The sequence below is a fragment of the Hetaerina americana genome, unplaced genomic scaffold (genome assembly GCF_022747635.1).
Source record: "Hetaerina americana unplaced genomic scaffold, ioHetAmer1.1.p SCAF_1, whole genome shotgun sequence".
NCBI classification, from domain to species: domain Eukaryota; kingdom Metazoa; phylum Arthropoda; class Insecta; order Odonata; family Calopterygidae; genus Hetaerina; species Hetaerina americana.
Window position 1 is genome coordinate 45,853,012 of NW_027286069.1, and position 22,342 is coordinate 45,875,353.

General features: G+C 38.2%; 1 protein-coding gene across 1 annotated transcript in view; it reads right to left on the reverse strand.

The window, feature by feature from the left end:
* The window catches only part of LOC139685469 (uncharacterized), a 278,351-nt gene that overhangs the window by 3,111 nt on the left and 252,898 nt on the right, over positions 1 to 22,342 (reverse strand). The window contains exons 5-6 of the mRNA XM_071582490.1: positions 2,375 to 2,693; positions 586 to 796 (exon numbers count right to left, since the gene is read on the reverse strand). Of these exons, the coding sequence (XP_071438591.1) occupies positions 586 to 796; positions 2,375 to 2,693 (530 nt within the window). The remainder of the gene's footprint in view (positions 1 to 585; positions 797 to 2,374; positions 2,694 to 22,342) is intronic.

The following is a 22,342-nucleotide window of genomic DNA, read 5'->3' on the forward strand; positions in this document are numbered from 1 at the left end:
GTTCACATATTCAAATTCTGAATCATTTGTAATTGTGCTACATGTATCTCATTGGAGTTTGAAAGCTCCCTTAAAATATTTAGCCTAAATAGTTTTTAATGCCAGCCAATAATCATTCAACATAACTTTAGGCCCTGCTTTAGTGAAAGATGATAGGTGATTGATTCTTGGGTATAGGTATGTGTACAATTATTCTGTTTTCAACACAAATATTTTAAATATACTGGAATTTCTTAGTACTAATCCAAAATATTATCACATGATATACTGATAAACCCACAGGATATAATACACAAAAAGTAACAACTTTATGTAGAGATACAAGCACATGACCCTGTTTGCATGAGACAATATTGAGAGAAATGCTTAAGGAGTTAAATTCAACAAATTAGGGAAACTAAATGAAATTAAAGCTTCATACAAAAGCTCTGGATAGAAGGTCATCTGAATAAAAAGCATTAGTTGAATGAGACATTTGACAGTATGATATAGATTAAAAAATCAGAGTTTGATTTGATTTTTGCTCATTTTGGCTAGGGTTAGCCAGAGAATTTGCATTGAGAGCACCAAATGTTTTTCCCATACCTGCGATCCAAGGTCCGAGAAAGCAGACTCGGCATCTGAGTCACTGCCATAAGTGAGAGCAGAGGGTGATTGTGGCAGGCCATGCTGTTGTTGAGGGCCTGTTGGGTGGTGCTGACATCCTCCATCATCGTGGCCCCATAGCCATGAGGGCTTCATTTCAGCTATGATGTTTTGAAGGTCGACAATTACATCGTGAAGTTCGGCAATCTCCCTGAGAAAGAATTCATAGCAGGATGAGAGCTGCTGAAAGGTCATCAGAAACATCGCTTATTATGTCCTCCTTATCAAAGGGAAAATAAACTGAAGTAATGGATAAAAGCCATCTTATGATTTATAATGTTAAAAGCTGTAAACTTTAGTCCTTTCATTCACATATTATTTTGAAATGCCAATGATGAAATATATGAAGTACTATTCATTTTGCTTAATGTTACATGGGTCTTTGGAGGATTCTTTTACCATTTGCCAAACAGTGGCAACAAATGAGTTTGGATACTAATAATCCTGGAGAAATTTGTCAAAATCCTTCATCTACTTGGGACCACTAAGTGTCAAAGATATACCCAATAAGTGGATAATATGTAACCACATACCCTGAGATAGCTTCCTAAAGGTTCAATCAGAAAAACTATTCAAATTACTAAAAAACCTATAAAAAATGAATGAAAAAGGTTTTGGATGATTTCAGCATGATGCAAACATTCATGAATTAAAGTGGTAATGGAAATCAGATTTTTAAAAGTGCTGTTTGGATCTATGCCATTCTATAACAACTAACAACTTTGATGCAAATTGGGCATTTACTGCAAAGGTAACAAACTATTTAGTTACATTTAAGGCAGTTCAGTTATCCATTGTGGAATTAGTAAAATAGGATACCTATCAATTATAAAAGCTCATACTTCATCAATCTTCACTCCTTGTTTGATTCAGATGGCAAAAATGTCATTAAGTCCAGATAAATTCTTGAGGCCTATGATGCCTAACTCCTATTTTAGTAGTAGTAGTTTTGAGGGGAGGCGACCGACAGCTGAGGTCATTTGCGCCATAGGTGATGGATAGGAAAGGATGAAGGGTGGAGAGAAACCCGCGTCGGCATTAGCCTACTCTTTACGAAAGGCACCAAGGGTTCCGCAGTTTAACGTCCCATCCGACGGACGGCGTACTCACTCAAAGTGCCCTCCACAAAGCACCTCAAGTAGGGATCGAGATACCTCTGAAAAATATTCAACACCGCCGGGGTTTGAACCCGGGCCCTCTGGGTGGGAAGCCAGTGCGCTAGCCCCCGCACCATCTCGATCCCCTCCCGTTTTATTTAGATCCCAAAAGGCATATATGAATGACATCAGAAAAACAAAATTTTGTTTTAAATTTCGATGAATCTGATGATCAGCATCCATGCTTGTATCCTTTAATCAACATAGTTACAAGGCAATTTCTAAGCCCTTCAAACTAAATTATTATCATCTTGGGGTAAGCTTCAAATTCATTTGCATTTTACTAAGCTATTATGCTGGCATTAAATACAGATGCATGACATTTTGAAATATTTTAGTTCTTGGGTAGCTTGTGGACAATGTTTTTGGGTCTCTATTCAGAACAAGAAGTTAACTTATGTATGTCCAAGTATTGGATGCCACCATGAAAAATAACATATAGGCAGTTACCTAGGCTTCAGTTAATTTATTACTATAACGAGAATAGATCAATCAGGACGAATATGATAGAAGGGCGTTCTCATTGGCTTGGCCGCATGGGTAATTGAAGGGAAACCACTCATCCGACTGACTTCTGAAGCTGGTTGACTTCAGCGTTCTCAAGGGCGAGACGGTCCGCCAAAGGCACGTCGAGGACTTCCGATTGCTGGTGGGGGTGGTGCTGGTGGTTGAAGTGGTGATGGTGGTGATGGTGGTGGTGGTGGTGAAAGAACCCGGAGCGACCACCACCACCCCCGCCGCCGCTGCCGCCTCCAACGCCGGGGCAACTGCCCCCCGCCACGCTCGCGCCACACGTCACGAATTCGTGCAGCCCCGTGTTGATGAAGCCCACCGGGGCCGTGTGGAGGGCGAAGAGACGCTGCAGTCCCAGGGTGCGACGCATCTCCACCTCTGCCGGCGAGGAAAGGAGAAGATAGCGGTGAGATAAAGAAGAAAGGCCCCGCGGGAACGAGCGAAGTCATTCTTAAAATACTGATAAAAACTCACACAATGCACGAAACAAAAATTCACACAAAATTCACGTAGTGGAAAAACACTCATCATTTTTGAAAGCCTAGGACAAAATTTAGAGGGGTAACCAAAATGAAGCACAAAGATTAAAAGAGCTATTTTGTAGACACAGTATTACATACGGAAATGTCAGTATTTTACGCTTTGGAATTTTCTGATGTTTCTTTTTTGGTCAGATCGAGTACTTTATTCGGGAAAAGTATTCCATATCCCAGTAAACAGCCCTTAGACAGAAAAAGACATTCCACTGCCCAGCCTTTTCCTTTCCGTTCCTCTCTTTTTCATCCTTCTCCCTATAACCATCAATGTACAGAGTTAATTTGATCTAGTCTAACACCTGCAGAAGCTGATGTATAGTGAAACCACATTCATGGTAAATAAATTGCAAAAGTGAAAATAGCCGGCGTACAGATTTTTTATACCCTTAAGATATAAACCACACAATAATATTACTTCTATTGCCTATTTTTAATTGTTTTCAACCATGAATACGTTTGCTTCCTTTTCCTAGAGACCACAACCATTAGGTGGTGCAATGGTTTAGCCTGATCGCTCTTACAGCTCTAATGGTTGGAGCTCTGATGAATGCTCCAGGTAGTGTCAGCCTTGACAGATAGGATGAAGGGTAGGAGCCAGTCGAAAGGTAGTCGACGCAGCGGACTACCTTTAACTGGTAGTCCACGACGACAGGTAGTTCACCCACGTCTGTTCCTCAGTGAGGCAGCTGCTAAGGTATCTGACGCCAGTGAGGCCACCATTTAAGAAATATTTTTACCTTAAAAACGTTATTTAGAAGGGCAACAGGAAGCTACCTCGGGACAGGTAAGGAGTTATTAGTGCAAAAAGCATGTGAAATTCGAGATGTAAATAGAGAAGGGAATATTTGTGTTGTGTGCGCGAGGTAAGGGCAGTGAGGATCACTAGAGTGATGGTTGTTGAGTATTTTGTAGCGAGGTTGGGAGGCAACGTGGTGTATCTGTAGTGCAGAATTAAACAGGAGGGATATGTGTAGTGAATAGAGAATAAGTTTATGACAGAATTTTATTGGTGGAAATAAAATCAGGTCCAAAAATTGTAGACAGATATCCAGGGAGGAAGAAAATGATAGCTCCATGATCAATTGTAAGAAATAATAACGAACGTGCTCGAGAAATAATGGGGGTTGGAACTCAGCCTTATTGGAAAGGAGGGATGGAAAGGGGGTAGAAAATGTTTTTATAAATGCAAAATGATCGCAGATAGAAAGTTTAGCAAATACAAATACATAATTCAAAGGTCATCACAGGAGTAATCACACCTGAAAAAATTCGGGAGAAATAGGATGATACTTGCTATACGACGTTATGGTTAGAAATTTAGGAATAGTGTCATCAACTCGCCCAAATTTTCCGAGTCGGAATAAGATTCGGACAGTAATTACGTCATTATGAAATACAATTTAAAATTCACCAAGATTAAAAAGCGGGAGTACGAAAGTGCAACAACAATACAGCGAAGCACTTAATCCAAAATAAAAGGGATGGCGACTGTAGATGAAGGGAGATTGTGCTTCGGTATACAGGGTTCGTCCGAAAAATAAGTGTACTGACTCCTGGGCTGGGCGCGCCGCTCCAGGCGCGCCCAGCACTGCTCTGACGGGCTGCGATTGGAGGGGGGTATGTTGGCAAGCGACGCTGAAAAAGTCAGTCGGCTCTGAGCTGTGGTGTAGTGAGGAGCTCTGTTAACGCGAACCTCCACGCTCGACTTACGTCACGGAACGCGATGCCGAAGTTTTTGGAGCAGCGTTATTCCATCAAATTTGCGGTAAAGCTTGGGAAATCGTCTACCGAAACTGTCGGTATGATTAACCAGGCTTACGGGGAGTCAGCCATGTCCAGAAACATGATCTTTCGGTGGCACAAGATGTTCGTGGAGGGCAGAGAAGAGGTCGACGACGAGTCTTCGAGAGGTTCCCGATGATGCCTTCGCGGGAGCGTTCCAGGAATGGGAACGCCGCTGGAACAAGTGTATCGACTCACAAGGGTCCTATTTTGAGGAATATTAGCTCAAGATATGTAAAAGTGCAATAAATTTTTTTTCCTGAGCTCAGTACACTTATTTTCCGGACGAACCCTGTACTTGCAGCTAGAGCTGTAATTAACGGTTAACTAAAAAATACTTAGGAAGCCTGGGATAAGAGGATGAAGGTTTTGGAAGATATAAGAGAGAGAGAGAGAGAGAGAGAGAGAGAGAGAGAGAGAGAGAAATTGAAGAACGTTAACATGACCTTGGGCAGGAAAATTAACTGATAACTAAATTATAAACTTTGTCGAAAAACCAATGGGATCAAGGAATCACTCCCTCGTATGGTGGAAAGAGTTGTGCAAGTATAAGGAAAAATTTCAGCCAGGAAAAAGTACGTAGAAGAGCTTTATGATATGGCACAAAACAGTTAGAGTGTTGAAAATAAAATAATATACTGATAATAAGAGATAAGATCGGAGAGTAATTCATTGAACCGTAAGAGACACGAAGAATGGGGAAAAGACTCTTGGAGGAACTTTTTGTCAAGTGACTAGCCCAGCTGATTTAGATATTGAAAGGAATTCAAAAGTTCGGGCCAAGGAATACTAGGTAACAAGATACTCGTAGAAACAGATATATGTGCGAACAAGGAAATAGAAATAGGTAGCATCCTTGCAGAATGACCAGACTTAAGAGGAAAATGGAAGGAAGATATTTGTGCGCGGAATTTATGTGAAAGACGCATGGCCAGATTTTAACAGGTTAATTGCCATGCTCAAACTTGAAAGAAGGTATCAGTACGTGAGAGCTATAGGACCGTAGGTAAGTTTAAATGCTGTGAAGGTAGTTCGGAGAATCATCAACGGAGGGCTAAGTAATGACGCAAACAACCATTTAGCCAAAGATTGGTTTGGATTAGAAAGAGAGGGTGGCGTCATTGCAGTTGTGAGAATATTAGAAAAACGGAATATAAAGCATAAACAGGACACAACTGTGTTTTCCATGGATTTTGACATCAATAAGGCTAAGAACAGGGGCAAAGAGAGCAGAGCGGACAAAACTTAAGTGCCGTGTAAAATAGAGCGGACCAGGAAGGATACGCAACTCATTCAAAACCTGCATATGAATCAGACGGCACAAGCAAAGGTAGCAGAGTAACAATCAGGATGGGGAATGATAAGCAGAGGAGTAAGACATAGTTGTCCATTAACCCCAGGACAGCTTACATACAACGCCGAGGAAATGCTATGAATGGCACGGGGAGGGCTTCCGTAGTGAATGTAGTTTAGCAGTAAGGTTGTTAAGTCAAGTTTGGAGATCATTAAGCTAAAGTTACTCATACAGTCAAGGGGATACATTTATTGATGAACCCATTGCAGGAACAATATGAGAACTATGGGATGACGTTTAATCACAAGAGAATCAAAATAATGAGACTCCGGCGACAAAAGAAATGTGCAAAGAGAAGGTAATGATGAAGCACGCCCTTAAATGATGATGATGTCAGGTTAAGAGGTCCACAAAATATTTTTGAAGACTGACACCTTATGAATCCGCAACTCGATTTCTAGGTCAAGAAGATGGGCGTAGGTTAGAGAATTTTGGGATGAGGAATGGAAAATAATGGATAAAATAAGTCGAACGGAAAGGTAGACTAAAGAAAAAGTTTCAAGTAAACTTATGCGGGTGCAGAGATATTAAATCGAAGAAGTAGGAAGAGTGAAAGGTGAAGGAGATATTGGGAGATGGATGCCAAATACCGTAATTTAAGATGGAATGCTAAGCGGAGCGGTGCATAAGATTTATGACTTTTTGGATAGCACGAAGGCAGGCAGAAACTAGGAAGAAATGAATAAGAGAAGAATGCAAGGCAAACAAAGTAAACGGAAGAGGAGTGACAATACTGCACCCTCGTTATTTAAAGTTCCTTGAGTTTTTAAGGTGTTTCACCCATTTCCATTGTCTAATGGCGTATTCAACAGTGTGTTACATGTCTTAAAACCAGCATTATTTGGCAAGTGTTATATTAAGGACCATGGCAGAGATCATGGAGTATCATAAAATTCTATTAGGAAATGTATTTTTGAAAGACCATGCGCCCACACTCTTGAGGCATTCAAACTTGTCTCCATCGGTTTAATAGCATGCTACTCCCCGGACTAAGAGAGCTCATGTGGTTGAAAAAGGTAATAATGCCACAAATAATATCGTTCATATCACAGGTACCTTCCGTAACATCCATGGTATCATTTCAGCACACCATTGTCCCAAAGTGGGAGCTGAAAAGATATCTGCAAGTATTCCGAAGAAGTACTTTGCTCTATTTATAATTTTAATATATATTTGTTGTCATTTTTCATGAAATCCGACCTTTTCTGCGCCAAAACTCTCGAAACTACTTTCAATAAGTTCATCGTAAAATGTCCACATGGAAATGAAAACGCATTACAATGTCGCGTTTTCAGTCATTTTTATCGAACACGGACTTCCACTCACCGATGATTTAATTTACGCCTTCGGTAAATATGAAGGTTTGAAGTTGACATCTCCGGTCATCTGTTCTAAAACTGACTTGAAAAGTCTCTCCACTCAATCCTCCTGTCGACCAAGTTATCCCTCCGTACGTATTTCTCGTCTGCTTGATACTTGTCATTACTTTTTCCATGTCACTCATGAGGGCTCTTCCCCAGTAAGTTCCTGCCATTAACTCCTTACCCCTCGGAGGTCTTCACCACGCCATCGCCAAAATGAGTTCACCCCTCCTTTTCAGAATTTTTATTAGACATCTTTCTTCTCCTAAACGCATACAATCTTTTCGTCAGTATTTCCACTAATCCATTTTATCCCTATCATTCTACTAAAGCACCACATTTCTAATGTCAAAAATCTCTTTTTTAATTATTATTATATATTTGATAGCGTCAAACTCACGGTATATTTTGGATGGACGAAGAATGAACATAACAACATTCTTAGCCTCGCCAAAAAAATACAAAACCGCGCACTATAAAATCGTTCTTCTATTTTGTAGGGAGTCTACTCCCAATTATTCCGTTCCGTGAGCCTACACTCGTCCTCTCCCTAACTCGATTTCCTAACGCTCTCCCCTCTATGAATCATAATCTTTAGCATTTCATCTCAAACCAAAATTCTCTGCATCATCTTTTGAATAAAGCCCGTAAATTATCGTGTCATCTTCCGAATTCAGGTAAATATTTGAAAATAATTGGGTTCGTTGGACGAATCTAGCAAACAATCTTACATTTAGCTGTACTCCTCTCACGTTTGAACGATAAAATAAATGCTGCCCAGCGGAGGACGACACTCCCGGCACTCCCGGGTGGCTACCATCTACTGCTGATCAGAACTGAAGCATATGAGAGCGTATTCCAAACGCCGTTATCGATCCGGTGGTGGCACGTGCTGTGTAAACAAAATCTGCCTCTCGTGAATTCCTCTTCCACTGCTCGCATCAACAAAGGGATTCAAACGAATCCGGCGTAGACTGGGAAAAAATACAAAGACACTGCCTGGATGTAAACCGGCGAAGTTGTGACGGCCAATATTGTATGACCGAAACTACTGATAAAGAACATTTCTGTGATAATAATAGTTTCTAAAAGAGTGGAGTTGAAAATAGTTTCTCCTCAGATTTTCAGCATAGGTCTGATTTCATTTCACTATAATATTCGAGTATAGAACAAGAGTATATTTTAAATTAAAAGAAGAAAGAAAATAATGAGCTGTGTCACAGCCTGTAATCTGCTTCAAATTATGTGAGACCTTAATTGAAGCAATAAATTACTTTCCCTTTTCACCGAAAATATTTTTTTATGACGGGTGTTTCAAAATATTTTTAAAAATTTATTCTTGATGTAAGAGGAAAATGATTACTTTGGGTAATCAGATTAGGGTAATTAGTGATCAGGATTTAGGGTAATTACTGATCAGTTTGGGTCCAGGAAGGTGAGAAATACGCGAGATGCCATAACAGTAATGGAGTCACAAATGGAAAGGAGCATAGAATGCTATGTTGTGTGTTTGTTTGTATTATTGATTTCGATAAGGCTCTCAACAGGGTAAATTGGATAGAACAGATTAATGTATTACAGAGAATAGGAGTAAATTGGAGGGATAGGTGACTTATCCGTAACCAACCAGTACACGCCTCTTACTGGAGAAGAACTAGAGATTTGAATGGAAGACCCGGAGATAGGTGGCAATAGAATGATAGATGGCATTAATTCAAACAAAATACAAGTAAAGCGGGTTTCAAGAAAGAGGAAGGCAAAGTTTAACGTTAAAATAGAAGGGTAAAACCCAGAGCAGATGGTATTGTTTACTACCTTGTAAGTGTTTTGGACCAAGATTTTCAAAATAATAGGGATATGAGAAGAAGAATTTTGTTCGGCTAAGAAGCTTTCACAGGGAGGGTAGAACTGATGATAGGGAAGTTGAGCAAGAATCTTAAGAAAAGTGTTGAAAACTTTGGTATGGAGCGTGTTTCTAAAGGAGGCTGAATCAAGATGTTTAGTATATTTAATTTTGATAAAATTTTCTGTATTTGTAGCCCTAAGAGCACTACATCAACTGAAAATGATAAAGTAGTGTCTTACCATGCTGGTTTTCATAGAATTTGGCATTCAATTTCATACATGTTCTTCTGGCAGTGGAAGATTCACCGGAAGGATTGTGGATTAATGAAACAGCAATACTTGTCGTTTTCGCAAAAACACTAATATCATACGCCAGATTATATAAAATTCGTAAGAGTGTTAACATAACAGCGCCTGCTCGCCTTTGTTCAAATGATGCCCATTAATTAGTGTAAAGAAATCCAAAATTCCATAATTTCAAACGCTGAATCCTTAGTCCAAAATAATTTTAAATCACGTCTTAATAATGGATAAGAGCCTCTAATAGTGCTTAGAAACTGTATATTGTTTTCATATCTGTTTACGAAATGCGCATGAATAAATGTTACGTCCATTTCATCAGTCGTTATTAATTCACTAAGGTAACAAGCGAGGTCAAAATCAGATCTTTGTTCTTCATAGTACTCAAGTTGCGATACAGGATTACAACTCTCAGGTTCTCGTAGTTGCAAACTTTGATGGGAGGGAATGAAAAAGTTAACCATTTTTGAATACCGAAAAAAATTAAACATTAATTTCAAATCGAAATATTTTTACAGTTATGCTAAATTGTGACAGAAAAATAAAAAATAGTTTCTTAAATAAAAATATATTTATACTGGTATATTTGATGCATTTCTATATTATGTAAAACAAGTACATTTTTATAACGAACATAGTTATAAACCACTAAGCGACACATGGGACCTTTTAGTATAAAACAGCAAAGCTTAAGGAATTTAATGATCATTCATGGAATGGGTCTAAATCTTCTCGTTCTATCGATGTTTATTATTTCACTTTTAAAATAAAAACTGGGCATAAGCAACAAATATAATTCCATTTTCATATAATTTTCATCTCTCAAATTCAGTCATCGACTAGTTTCTTAAAATGGTACCTTAGCGGGAGGTGCACGAAAACATTTTATAGCAAAGGGAGGCGTTAATCAAAATTGATATTATCTTCGTGAGAGGTTCTTCAATTATGATTTTGAGAAAAATGAGAAAGCAATAATACTTAACTCGTTTAGTGAAATGACCACCTAATTCGATAAGATCAATTTTGGTAAAATCGGTTCTTTGACTACGAACCCCCGTAATCTTCAGCAAAAAAATAAATTCAGCGGCCCAATCCAAGTTTGTGCAATCATATCACATTATTCTCTTCGGCTGTATCGTATAATTTTCGATTCTACGCAATTAAGTCATGGGTTTTTTTTGATCCACGGGGTAAAACTTCAAACATTATTTCACCAGCGAAAATCTTTTTTTGAGAATATGAACCAACTATTCATTCTAAAAATGAAAAAAAATTACTTAAGTACTCATAAGTGTAATTTGTTGAGTGAGAATTTCTTTCGGCTACACTGGATATAATTGCCGACCGTTCCATTTTCAAGAGGGCCAAAGAAATTACTTCTGAGACACACAGAAGGTTGGCTTTATATACCGAGCTACGAGTGTAGTCTCATTAAGTGCTTCCGCTCGTTTCCTATAACGCGATCGATGTTCTGAGTGAATCACAGTTCCTTCTTCGTGCTCTCACCACTGGCATGTTTTATTAATGAAATACAATTTTAACATTTGGAACAGGGGCTATGTTGGCAATTAATCATCGACATTTTTTTCTCTTCTTTTCTTGCTTGTCACGCGAAACAGATGTCGAGGGGCACGAATAGCACAAATGCTGTATATCGATGCCTAAATAGATAACATACTCATGACAGAGTGTCCATCCATCTGTATTATGACAAAATATGATGCTGTATAAGTTAATAATGTCCAGCACTAATTTAACATACTAAATAATTATTTAGTACTTCTGCTATAATATGAGTGGTTTTTTTAGTGACATATCTTCCCGAGAACTTCCTGAAACTGTAGGGGGCACAAGGAAAGGGACTGACCCTCCTACGCAAATGGGTGGCTTTTACACGCTGTTGGGTTTAGTACGAGTGTACGTTGTGCACTACCCTCACCAAAACCTTCTCAACAAATCAACCTTCGCGTTGATCACAGCGGTGTTTTTGAACGATTTAAAGATATGCATTTAAAAAAAACAAAGTCCGTCGTACATCTCACATGACATGTACTTCAATAGTTAATCATAAAGTAAAAAGTTGTACTATTGTTGATTCTGAAATTTTGCTGATGCTTGAAAAGCTGAATCTATTTAATTTCTAATAGATGTGATTTCTTAATTGTGAATTCCTAAACTATCTTCGGCTGAAACGGAGTAATGAACGCTAACTTTTTGAGCACTCTTATGGCACTTCAAAATTTTTATTCATCCATTCACCATTTCCGTCATTGTTTGGATGCTTATTACAAAGTCGGGCGAGAGACCATTCATCGAAGTCAAGCCAGAGAAGACTCGGATTTCTTGTACAGACACCAAATAGATGATTAATAAAGTTCCGCAGAATTGTACACATGTAGTAATTCTGAAGGTTATACCAAACGTATATGCTTATATAACCATGATGCACGACGAGATACCCACATTTTCTTTCAACAATTCATCCAAAATATTCATAAGCGTGTCAAAAAATTGAAATATAAAATGGAATTCCTTACTTTTCACGATAATTTAAAGACACAATATCACATAAAAATAAATCAACATCGAGATAAATAACTTGCATTCACCAATCCTTTCAATGGAAAATATACTTGCATATAATTATCATAAGCAACGGTTTTTTTTAGGTCGGAGCAAGAGCTAGCATAAGAGCTATCAAACTGCTAAATTGTAAATTGATCTACCCCAAGAAACTCTGTAACCCACATAGATATATAGTATACATACAATAACAAAACATCCATAATTATGGGCTCAAATTGAAAAATTTGCAATTGGAATGCACAAAAATATAATGGCAGGGGGTGTTTGAATATCGGTCCATATTTTGTCCTGGGAAAATCTAACTTTTCTAAAAAAGTGTTATTTCATAAAAGGAGAGGTAAATAGTGAAAGGGTCGAGAATGAATTTCGTAAACATATTTCATACAAACAGAAAATGTCGGCGATCGGGATGGGTGGTAGCTAACTTAGAGGTTTCCCACCGTAAGGGCGGCAGATTTTTTTCAGTGATATCAGGATCCCTACTTGAGATCTTTTGTGAATTGAGTACGACGTCCGTCGGATGGGACGTTAAATTGCGGACCCCTTGTTGCCTTTTGACAAAAGTAGGCTAATGCCACCCTTCCTTTCCCATCCTATCCCTAATGGCGCAAATGACCTTCCTCCTTAGTTTTCACGTATTTGTGTAGCCCGCGAGAAAAGAAACAAGCATGTGTAGTTACATTAAATGCTCAAAAACCTGCTTCTCTACCCTCCAAAATATTGAACAAGGGAAGGCCCAGAAGTACCCGGCCTGAGCTAGAGATGGCGGTAGTTGTTCGAAAAATATCACCGTATTAGAAAGTATGTAATATATAAAGCATATGTTTCAAGTTTGAAGACGCTACGTTGTTTAGTATTTGTTTGGTAGCCATCAATAGTGAACGTTTTCAGTGAATTTGTGAAAATGGAGAAAATTGGTCATCGTTGTGTGATACAATACTTTTATTTGAAAGGCCTCGGCCCAACCAGTATAAAAGCTGAACTGGATTCTACTCTGGGTGAGTCTGCTCCTCCGTTTACAACAGTAAAATATTGGGTAGCAGAGTTTAAACGAGGCCGTGCGAGCTGTCAAGATGAGCATCGCATTGGTCGACCAAATGAGGTGACGACTCCAGTATCGATGAAGAAAATCGACAAAATGATATTGGATGATTGTCGCCTGAAAGTGCGCGAGCTAGCAGATATAGTAGTCATTTCAAAAAATGCGGTACATCGCACCATATTTAGCCCCCTTGGATTATTTTCTGTTCGCAAACTTTAGAAAATGACTCGGTGGTCAAAGATTTTCCAACTGTTAACAAGTGATGTCGGCAGTTAATGGCTATTATGAGGAGCAAGACAGTTCTTATCATAAAATAGGTATGGAACTTATTTAACATCGCTGGGAAAAGTGTATAGAGCTAAAAGGAGATTATGTTTAAAAATAAATACATTTTTATCCAAAAAAATTGTCTTCTTTGCTGGGTCGGGTACTCCTGGGATTACCCTCGTACAAACGAAAATAACGAAAGAATCATCGCTCATGAAGAAAACGCTCTCATAAAAGGGCTAATTTTAAAAATGGCCAAACTGAAACATACTTGATGGTTTTATTTTTTTATTAGGTAATCTACCGGTTAAGGTAGGTTTCTGGATGGACATAATTACTAATTAAATAATTTGTGACCCCTAGCAAAACACAACATCCTACTCTACATCAGGTCCCTCTTCAGCTCTGAGTACTTTCTTCCTCCCTTCATCCCGTCCAACATCCCTATCCTGTTCCTTCCCTTTCCTCGTTTGCCTAACATTCTCCCCTCAATTACAGTCTTCAACATCCCGCTGCCGGTCAATACCCCCTTCAGCCACTTTTCCTGTCTCCATAGGATTGCTCCCATCAAACCCCTCTCTTCGCCCACCATACCAAGTACTTCTTCGTTTGTTTTCTTCTCGGTCCATTTCACCTTCTCCATTCTTCTCCACACCCACATTTCAAAAGCCTCCAGTCTCCGTCTGTCCTTCTGCTTCAATGACCACGTTTCCGCGCCGTACGTAGCTACGCTCCAAATCAAAGTTTTTACGAGTCTTTTCTTAACATCCTCACTCAACGTCCCGTCATCAATTCCCTCCTCCTTGTGAAAGACTCTTTGCCTAGCGCAATTCTTCTCCTTACGTCCCTACTACTTTGACCGTGTTGGTCCAAAACACTGCCGAGATACGTAAACTGTTCTACCTGCTCTAGTTTTTGCCCTCCTATTCTAATGTTAAGCTTAGCCTTTTTCTTTCTAGAAAATCGCATAACCTTTGTTTTATTAATATTGATTCTCATCCCATACCTGTCGCACTGAATTTCCAATTCACTAAGCAATGCTTGCAGCCCCTTGGCTGACTGTTTTATGGCGATATTTACCATAAACGTACACGTATCTTTCAATTCTTTATTATTGTTATCATCATTACTATTTAATACTTATAATGTTAAAATAAAATATATGAAAGAAATTCTACTAAACTCTCTGAACGTTTTTATTAATTTTATTGAAACAACCACGTGCCATTTGGATCCTCTCATTGATTTACGTAGCAATTCAGTATGGAATACTGATGAAACAACAAATGATGCAACTAATTCTCCGAAAGCGACATGGGGTATATGTGAAAGAGAATGTCAGATGCCATATTGCCGCTCTCTAGATGGTGTACTGTCGATCTTTATAGCTCGAAACTCCAAAATACAGACATATCCAGGTGAAATAAGGTTTCGTGATATTTAAACTGGAATACAATAATACAAAGAACGGAATAATAATAATTGGCCCTCCGTCGAATTAACGTGACTACATATGAGTGCCGTACACACGAGCAATTGTAAATCAGTCTTTTAATATTCACAGCAAGGTATTTTTGAAGAAGAAATTTTTTAGGTGATAAAAAACGAACACGCATTTTAGTTAGACCAAAACTGTAAGTCTGAAATGCTTACTTTTTTATGTTAATGTACAAATAATCAATTTCCTGTCTGCATGGGGATTAGGGATAAGTTTTGCTGCGAGATGGAATTTATTCAGCGAACAAGAAATTTCGGAGGATTAAATTTCAGGGTCCATCATATTTAAAGCATTATTTTTTTCCTGGAAAACCTAATTGTTAAAAACTACAAACTTCTGAAAACGTACTTTTAATGCACAATATACCAGATTGAAAAATTTTAATTTTTGGAAAAGGAAATGAATAGTGAAAAATCATGAATAACCTTTTGGAATTATATGATTTTAGCACCAATGCCTAAAGATATGAATATTTCTAAAGCAAAACTATCCCAATATATATTTTTTGTTCTTTGTGGGTGCATTATGTTTCAGAGGGCCAACAAAATGAATAAAAGGAAAATGTAGCAAAAGAAAATAGGCTCCATAGTAATTAATTCATACGAGTAATCTCGTGCTTTTGCGAGCCTCTTGTATTGCAATTATTCTACGAAGTTTCACAGTAATATTAATTTTTCCAAAGAGGACATTTTTAATAATATTTCACATGTGAACTGATGACAAAAACAAAAGAACAGTGTCCCACTACCTCTTTCTCTTGTATTACCGCCCTTATTATTATAGAAGGTAATTTTCATTACTTGCATACATCGAAAGAATCGCGCTTAAAGAAGTGTAAGTCGGAGAAATACGAGAACTATTCGTAACTGCCCTGGTTACCATTTGAGAGAATGTAACATGGTAAAATGAAAGTCAAATTTCATAACTAATTAGAAAAAGATAATGTAGCTTTTACAGAAATTTCAAAATGCAATTCAATCAAATAATATAATTTAGGATAGTTTAAATGCCAAATTTCACAAAAGAGGAAATGCAAGGAAAAAATAATTGGCTGGAACTACTAGTTTCACATGGGAAAAAATATGTTCTGATCAATTTTTAATTTAAATAAATAAATATTAAATGACATTCCTATTTTATCGCAACTCGAAAAAACTAATCAAAACGCCCTGAATCAAAACGAGATGCAAAATAAGCATTTTCAAAGTTTTTTCAAAGAAAAATAGGAAATAAGGAAACGCCTATCTTTAGATAAGCAGGTTATTGTGGTGTTTCAACAGAGAGCGAATTTACAATGAATACAAAGACGAAAAAATATAACATTATAAGACAGAAATGGCTGCAAAAGCATGCCCGTTCAAAGCTGATTATGCAGGACACCACTTCGAAATTCGTTTCCCATAGTGTACCCGCTCGTAATACCGATAATGAATCAAGGACTATCGAGGTAAAAATATGGAAAACAGCATAAGAAAAACATTCTTAAATTTAATCTTTCAAGGGCAACTTGATTTTAAGGTGAGGGTTATTGTGGCATATTTTATATGCCATGAAGATATCATTCTAATAGCGGCTACTGTAACTAGATGCTCCTGGTAAATAATTTTCTACATTGGAATACTTTGACTTATTATGAAGCAGACCTAATGCAATTCCCGTAAATTGTAAGATATCAAAGCGTATTTGACACTTTATTTGATGTTTATGCGGGGAAAAATTTCCACAACTATCTCGTCGGTCGAAACCAGCCACTAAAGGAGTAAATCGAGTGGAATGAAAATATAAAAATTTCTTCCACATCAATTATCGCTTCAGTTAAAGGAGTCTTTAAAGGTTTTTCTCAGTATATCTTTCAGTTAAAGATTTAAGGTTTCCTCGATAGTTGAATGATTCATAGGAAAATATGAGATGCGATAACGGGTATGATTTCACTTAAATTAAGGTGAATCAAGCAGCCCTTTCATCTCTTATTCTTTTTCAAGACACAACATGGTTTAAATTTTTGAAAATCCCTTGTCATCGAGTTCCTTTTTCCCCAAGTGACTAAATCACACATTTTTTTTAAATTTGAAAACCTATTAATGTATTTGAAAATATTCAGACTTTCAATCAGGAATTTTCAGACCCAAAATCTCTTTCTTTAATATTCACCCAAGGATAACCAGAGTTAAAGCTTAGGCTGTAGGTTTATAGATAAGGCTGAAGAACTTTGAAATATAAGTAATTTTGGCACAAATGGAAGGGATAAATGATAGCTCATATCGGGTGCTCTTAGGTGCCGCGGGTGGAGTGACGTGATCGCCCGCTGACCCAGAGGTTGTGGATTCGATTCCCGCCTATGTGGATTTTCCTCCTTAACCTAATTATCGGGTTTTCGTCATTGTTTTTGCCGTTTGCAATCAAATGTGTCAGACCGTGTCAAATGTGTCAGACAAATTTGACCGTTTTGGGATTATTTTAAGATAAATTATTAAATTCAGAAGAACACACTTTTCAGCTCTAATGCCGCTAACCCGATCAACAGCGAGTGCGCACCGGCGAAGGAGGATATCCTCACTTCCCACCGTTGCGGACATAAAATTTTTTCTGTCGTCTTCCTTTAATTTTCTTCTCCTCTCTTTTTCTCCAACCACCTCACCTCTGACCTCACCACCCTTACATCCCCTTTCGAGCATTTCCTACCCCATACACACCTCCGCACACGACATCAGCCCTTCTAATTTTCTACCATTATACGAACACACATACCTCGCGGGCCTCTTTTAATTCACTCCCCTCCCGCATTCCATCCCACCTCCACCAGACTTCCTTCCCCCGGCTCCCACTAACGCCCCCCCCCCTGACCCCACGAGGACAACTTCCTCTTCCTCCCACTCGTCGCAACGCGGGCGCTGGGATGCTGAAGTGCAGCTTTGTTTTGTGGTCAGGACTCGGGGTCATCTCTGTTTTTTCCGGCGATGCCAATCTTGGTAGACTTCATGTCAAACGCACTCGGATGGCTGATATTCCCGTCGCATTCCGCACCAATCTTACCACAGAATCTTTCCTATCTCCTGGACACATGTAAACGTACATACGTATGTTTCTTGTCCGTGCGCTTGTGCAGAACAATTAATGTCATGCGAGTTACTTGTTTTTCAGAAAAAAATTGGCGGCTGTGACCACATTCATTCTAACAGCGAGTGGGGTTGCTTTTAATTGTGCAACATTTTGTGACATCCCTGGGGTTATATTATTATTATTTGGTAGTTTACCGCTAATGGTAGCATTTGGATGGACACAAACTTAACACCCTTAAATATTTTAGCACCGTCCAACAAGGCACAACCTGACATCTTACACTACAATAAAACATTCATCAATTCTGCATGAATTCCAACGCCCTTCATTCCGTCCAACATTTATATTTTTTCCACCCCCTACCTTGTTTACCTGATGTTTTCCACTCTATCAGTCTTATCGAGGGTTTAGATATAAAAAAATCATTGTGAGTGCTCCGCTATTTACATTGGACAAACCGTGAGGAAATTCCGTGAACATGTGAATGAGCATTACACCTGTTTCAAAAACAGATATCCTTCTTCCCATTTTGCCCAGCACCTAATGGACAATACAGCACAAACGACTTTGGTTCCTGAGATTTTACATTGGGAGAAGAAAGGTTTAAGGTTAGATGCCTTGGAACGTTGGGAAATTTCCAAGAACAGTCATTATAAGGGTATATTGGTTAATGACCTAATATATTCCTCCCGCCCCCCCTCTTAGGCCTTCCTCTGTTCCACAGCCCCTCTCCCGCCCTGACGCCATACCCAAACACCCTCTTCCCCTCCCTCCCATGCAAACACACCAGTTTCCCTTCTCTTTCTCCTCCTCCCACTTTACCAGCACCTCCTCCCTCCTCTTCTCTGCCTAGTATCTAAAGCTGTATGTCCTCTGTACTTCACCTGATGACGACCTTGTAGTCAAAACCAAGGGGTTGTGCATGATAAAATATAAATGGAAGAACAAAGTATTTTCTTATCCGATATTTTGACTGTTTCTCGTCAATTCGGAGCATCAAAGACGTGAGGTTTCAGCGGACCAAGAGGTGAGTTCAAGAAATAACGGGAATTTGAGTAATTCTGGAAGAATTATCAATGTTATCTCCTTTGAAGTAGTGGGCATTACATATTATTCACTTATGCTAACCCTTTTTTGTAATCCTCGAAACAATTCTGGCACTCGACTTTTGGTATGGCTTTTAGATCTCTCAGCGGTGCGTTTTTAATATGCATGTGCTTGTAAAATGATGGCTCTTTCAGGGCTTTTTTTCTCATTATTTTAGGAAACAGAGAAAAGTCACACGGGGCCATGACTGGCAAATATGGAGGCTGAGATATGATTACAGTACTCTTTTTGGCCAAAAATTCACGAACAAGCTGTGAGCAGAGCGAGCAGGTGCGTTATCGTGGTGCGAAAGCCATGAATTTTTTTCGTCACAAATACCGGCATTTTGTTCCTTCTGCTTTATGCAAACGTCGTTGAACTTGAAAGTAGTACTCGTTTATTGATCGTTTGACCTTGCGGTAAGAACTCATGGTGCACATTGTCGTCTAATATCCACCATAGAAATCAGAAAATTCCCGTTACTTTTTTAATATACCTCGTAATTGTCTCAGTTTTATTGGAGAAATACAGAAACAACGATTGAACGCAGGGAGTAGTTCTTAATTTTTTACGATGACTGACTCAACTCTTGACATGATTTAACAGTGTTTGCAGAGTATCGTTGAAGCATACATGTTTGCAGAGCCATCTGGAGCGAATTCAATCGGTCACCCTTTGCCTTCGAGAAGCAGTTACCAACGCAATATTCTAATCACCATAATTCTCTCCGAAATAGCTATTTATCCATAGATGACAATAAATACATATGGTATTATGTGTACCTTTATTTCTCCGATGAATAATTACAGAAACAATTGAAACAATATTAGGATATTGAAATTGGTATTTTCAGTAAACCTTTACCAAGTAGTTTATAGCTCAATGGGCTCACGAGCTTAAAGTAACATTAATGAGCTTTAAATTTCGCATGGTTTAAAAACTTGTGTATTTATAGAGTAATTGTTACCCGCATAGTGCATTATTTTGAAAGGACAGATAGGCCATGTTTCAACTTGTAACTAACATAAATGATTATTTAGTGTAGCATTAATTTGTCGAAACGCATGCATTGTTAAAGCAAGAGCCGGGATAAATATTGTCATAAAAATAGGTTATGAAACTATGATCACCACCCGATAAATTGAATCGGCTGGCGTTAAAAATATTTCAGAGGGCCCGAAAAGGGTCTCATTTTCCGAAAAGTACCGTGCGACAGGTTCCTTTGAGAGCCTCACGGAACCAACCATAAAGAATACCTTTACATCCTCGGGTTATTATTCAATCTGCTTCCGCATACCATAAACATTTCTACACAGAATCTCTGAAGAATTGGCCCAGAATTCAGATATAGTGGTGATTTATGGTATAAATAATTCAAATACAGGGAAATAATAACCAAGTCAAAAAAAGAGCTTTCGCCATTTTATCACTCACCCGCCATTAGCGTCCAAGCCCACCATTTACATGAAACGTTAAATATTAAAATAAATTCATAAATGATGTTGATTTCATTATTGTACTTGGAATGGTGATTATTCAGCATACATTTAACTTTTAAAAGTAATCACCAAATGTATATTTATAATGAATATTAATTTGCCAAATTTCTGCTACAAAATTTCATTTAAATAGGATTTTAGGACATTGTATCCATTTCAGACAACTGAATGTGAATCTCATCTGGACTTAAAATAATGTTGAAAATTTTAAAAATATTTGTAATGTCCTACATTATAATGAAAACGCTGACCAATACGAGAGATCAACTACAATGCAGGCCATATTTCTATCATTTCCACATATTTTAAACAGCAGAAATGTCAAAAAATATACTGCTAATGACACGAGAAGGAAATTCACTCAACAAGGCGGCTTGATTACGGTTTTAATCCAGTGAATGTTTTGATTTGCCATGAATATTAAATAAAGGATTCGAACACGTAGTAATTTGACTTTTCTCTCCGCCGTCAGGACAAATTTACAGGCAAATTAACCAGGAATATTAATGCGTCCGCTTCTCGGCAAGGGAAAGGCATCTACATCACTCTCAACCAGCCTCTCATCACGTTCCACGAACTTGATTCAGTTTTCGAACTCCTACCCGATTTCAAAATCCCTATCAACAACTCCATACCCAGCCGAGATACGCATACTGTTTCCTTTCCCGTGTAACGCTAGAGGGAATACCAAATTCGGATAGTGTAGGATGGAGTGGGAAAGAAGGAAAGTTGTGTGAATGCAAAAATAAGGAAGTATGATGGCATTAAATAATTTAAAATACACAGTACGGGAAAAAATGAAAAATTCAATAATAAAGATAAGAGGGGAAAGATTTCCATCATGATTGTGCCCATTCATCGGGGCGATATTCATTACTTTTGACCAGGGAAAAGAATTTATTCAACTGTTCCCGGTTCTACTTTTTGGAAATTCATGTTTATTAAATGAAGAATACAATGTATCTTTCCACTGTCCTGTCTAGGACAGTGAAAATATACATTGCATTCTTCATTTAACAAAAAGAATTTATCTTGAGAAACGGATTTTCTGCCATCTAATTTGTCTTATATTAATCATTCCCTTGAATACAATATCTAGAGTGTTGTCATATGGCTAAAATATGCGTCAAGATAAATATTTATTTGATTAAAATTCCCTATTATTAATATGACCATGAACCATTCATAATAATAATATAATAATAATAATAACCAATATTAATATAACAATAACACTTCATGAAGAATGATCTGGTACTTTCCCGGCGAATAATGTTTAATGTGCCCTGAAGACGATGGACGACTCGGCCATCGAAACGTCGGCAACCCTACGAACGTGGACCCGGTGGGAGACCCGAATAATCTTGGAAATAACACTTCATGATTAGCATTCCAAATAACTTTTGTAAAGGGATTAATAACTAACAACTGGCTGCAAGAGACTATTCCCACACTAAATTTAAAGATTGCTATGGAAAAGTAGGGTGAATGAGATATCTGAATTCTTACCCATTTCTAATATTTGCGGATCCCTGTGGTGGTGGCGTAGCATCTTCGCCTAACAACCCAGACATCGCAGTTTTGACTCCCACTTGGATGGGCCCTCCTTCACCGACTCAGTTGTTTTAATTTGCTCTAATTCTTAATTCGTGGTAAGACTACGATGTAAAAGGCTATTGCCGGATTGACGCTTTCTTTAAAAATGTAACGGTATTAAGTGGCGGGAGTTTCATACGGACCAGATACACTCTTGCAGTTGCCAACTAATAAAGTTTTCATTGAAGATAGTTTAAATGATTCTATATATTTTA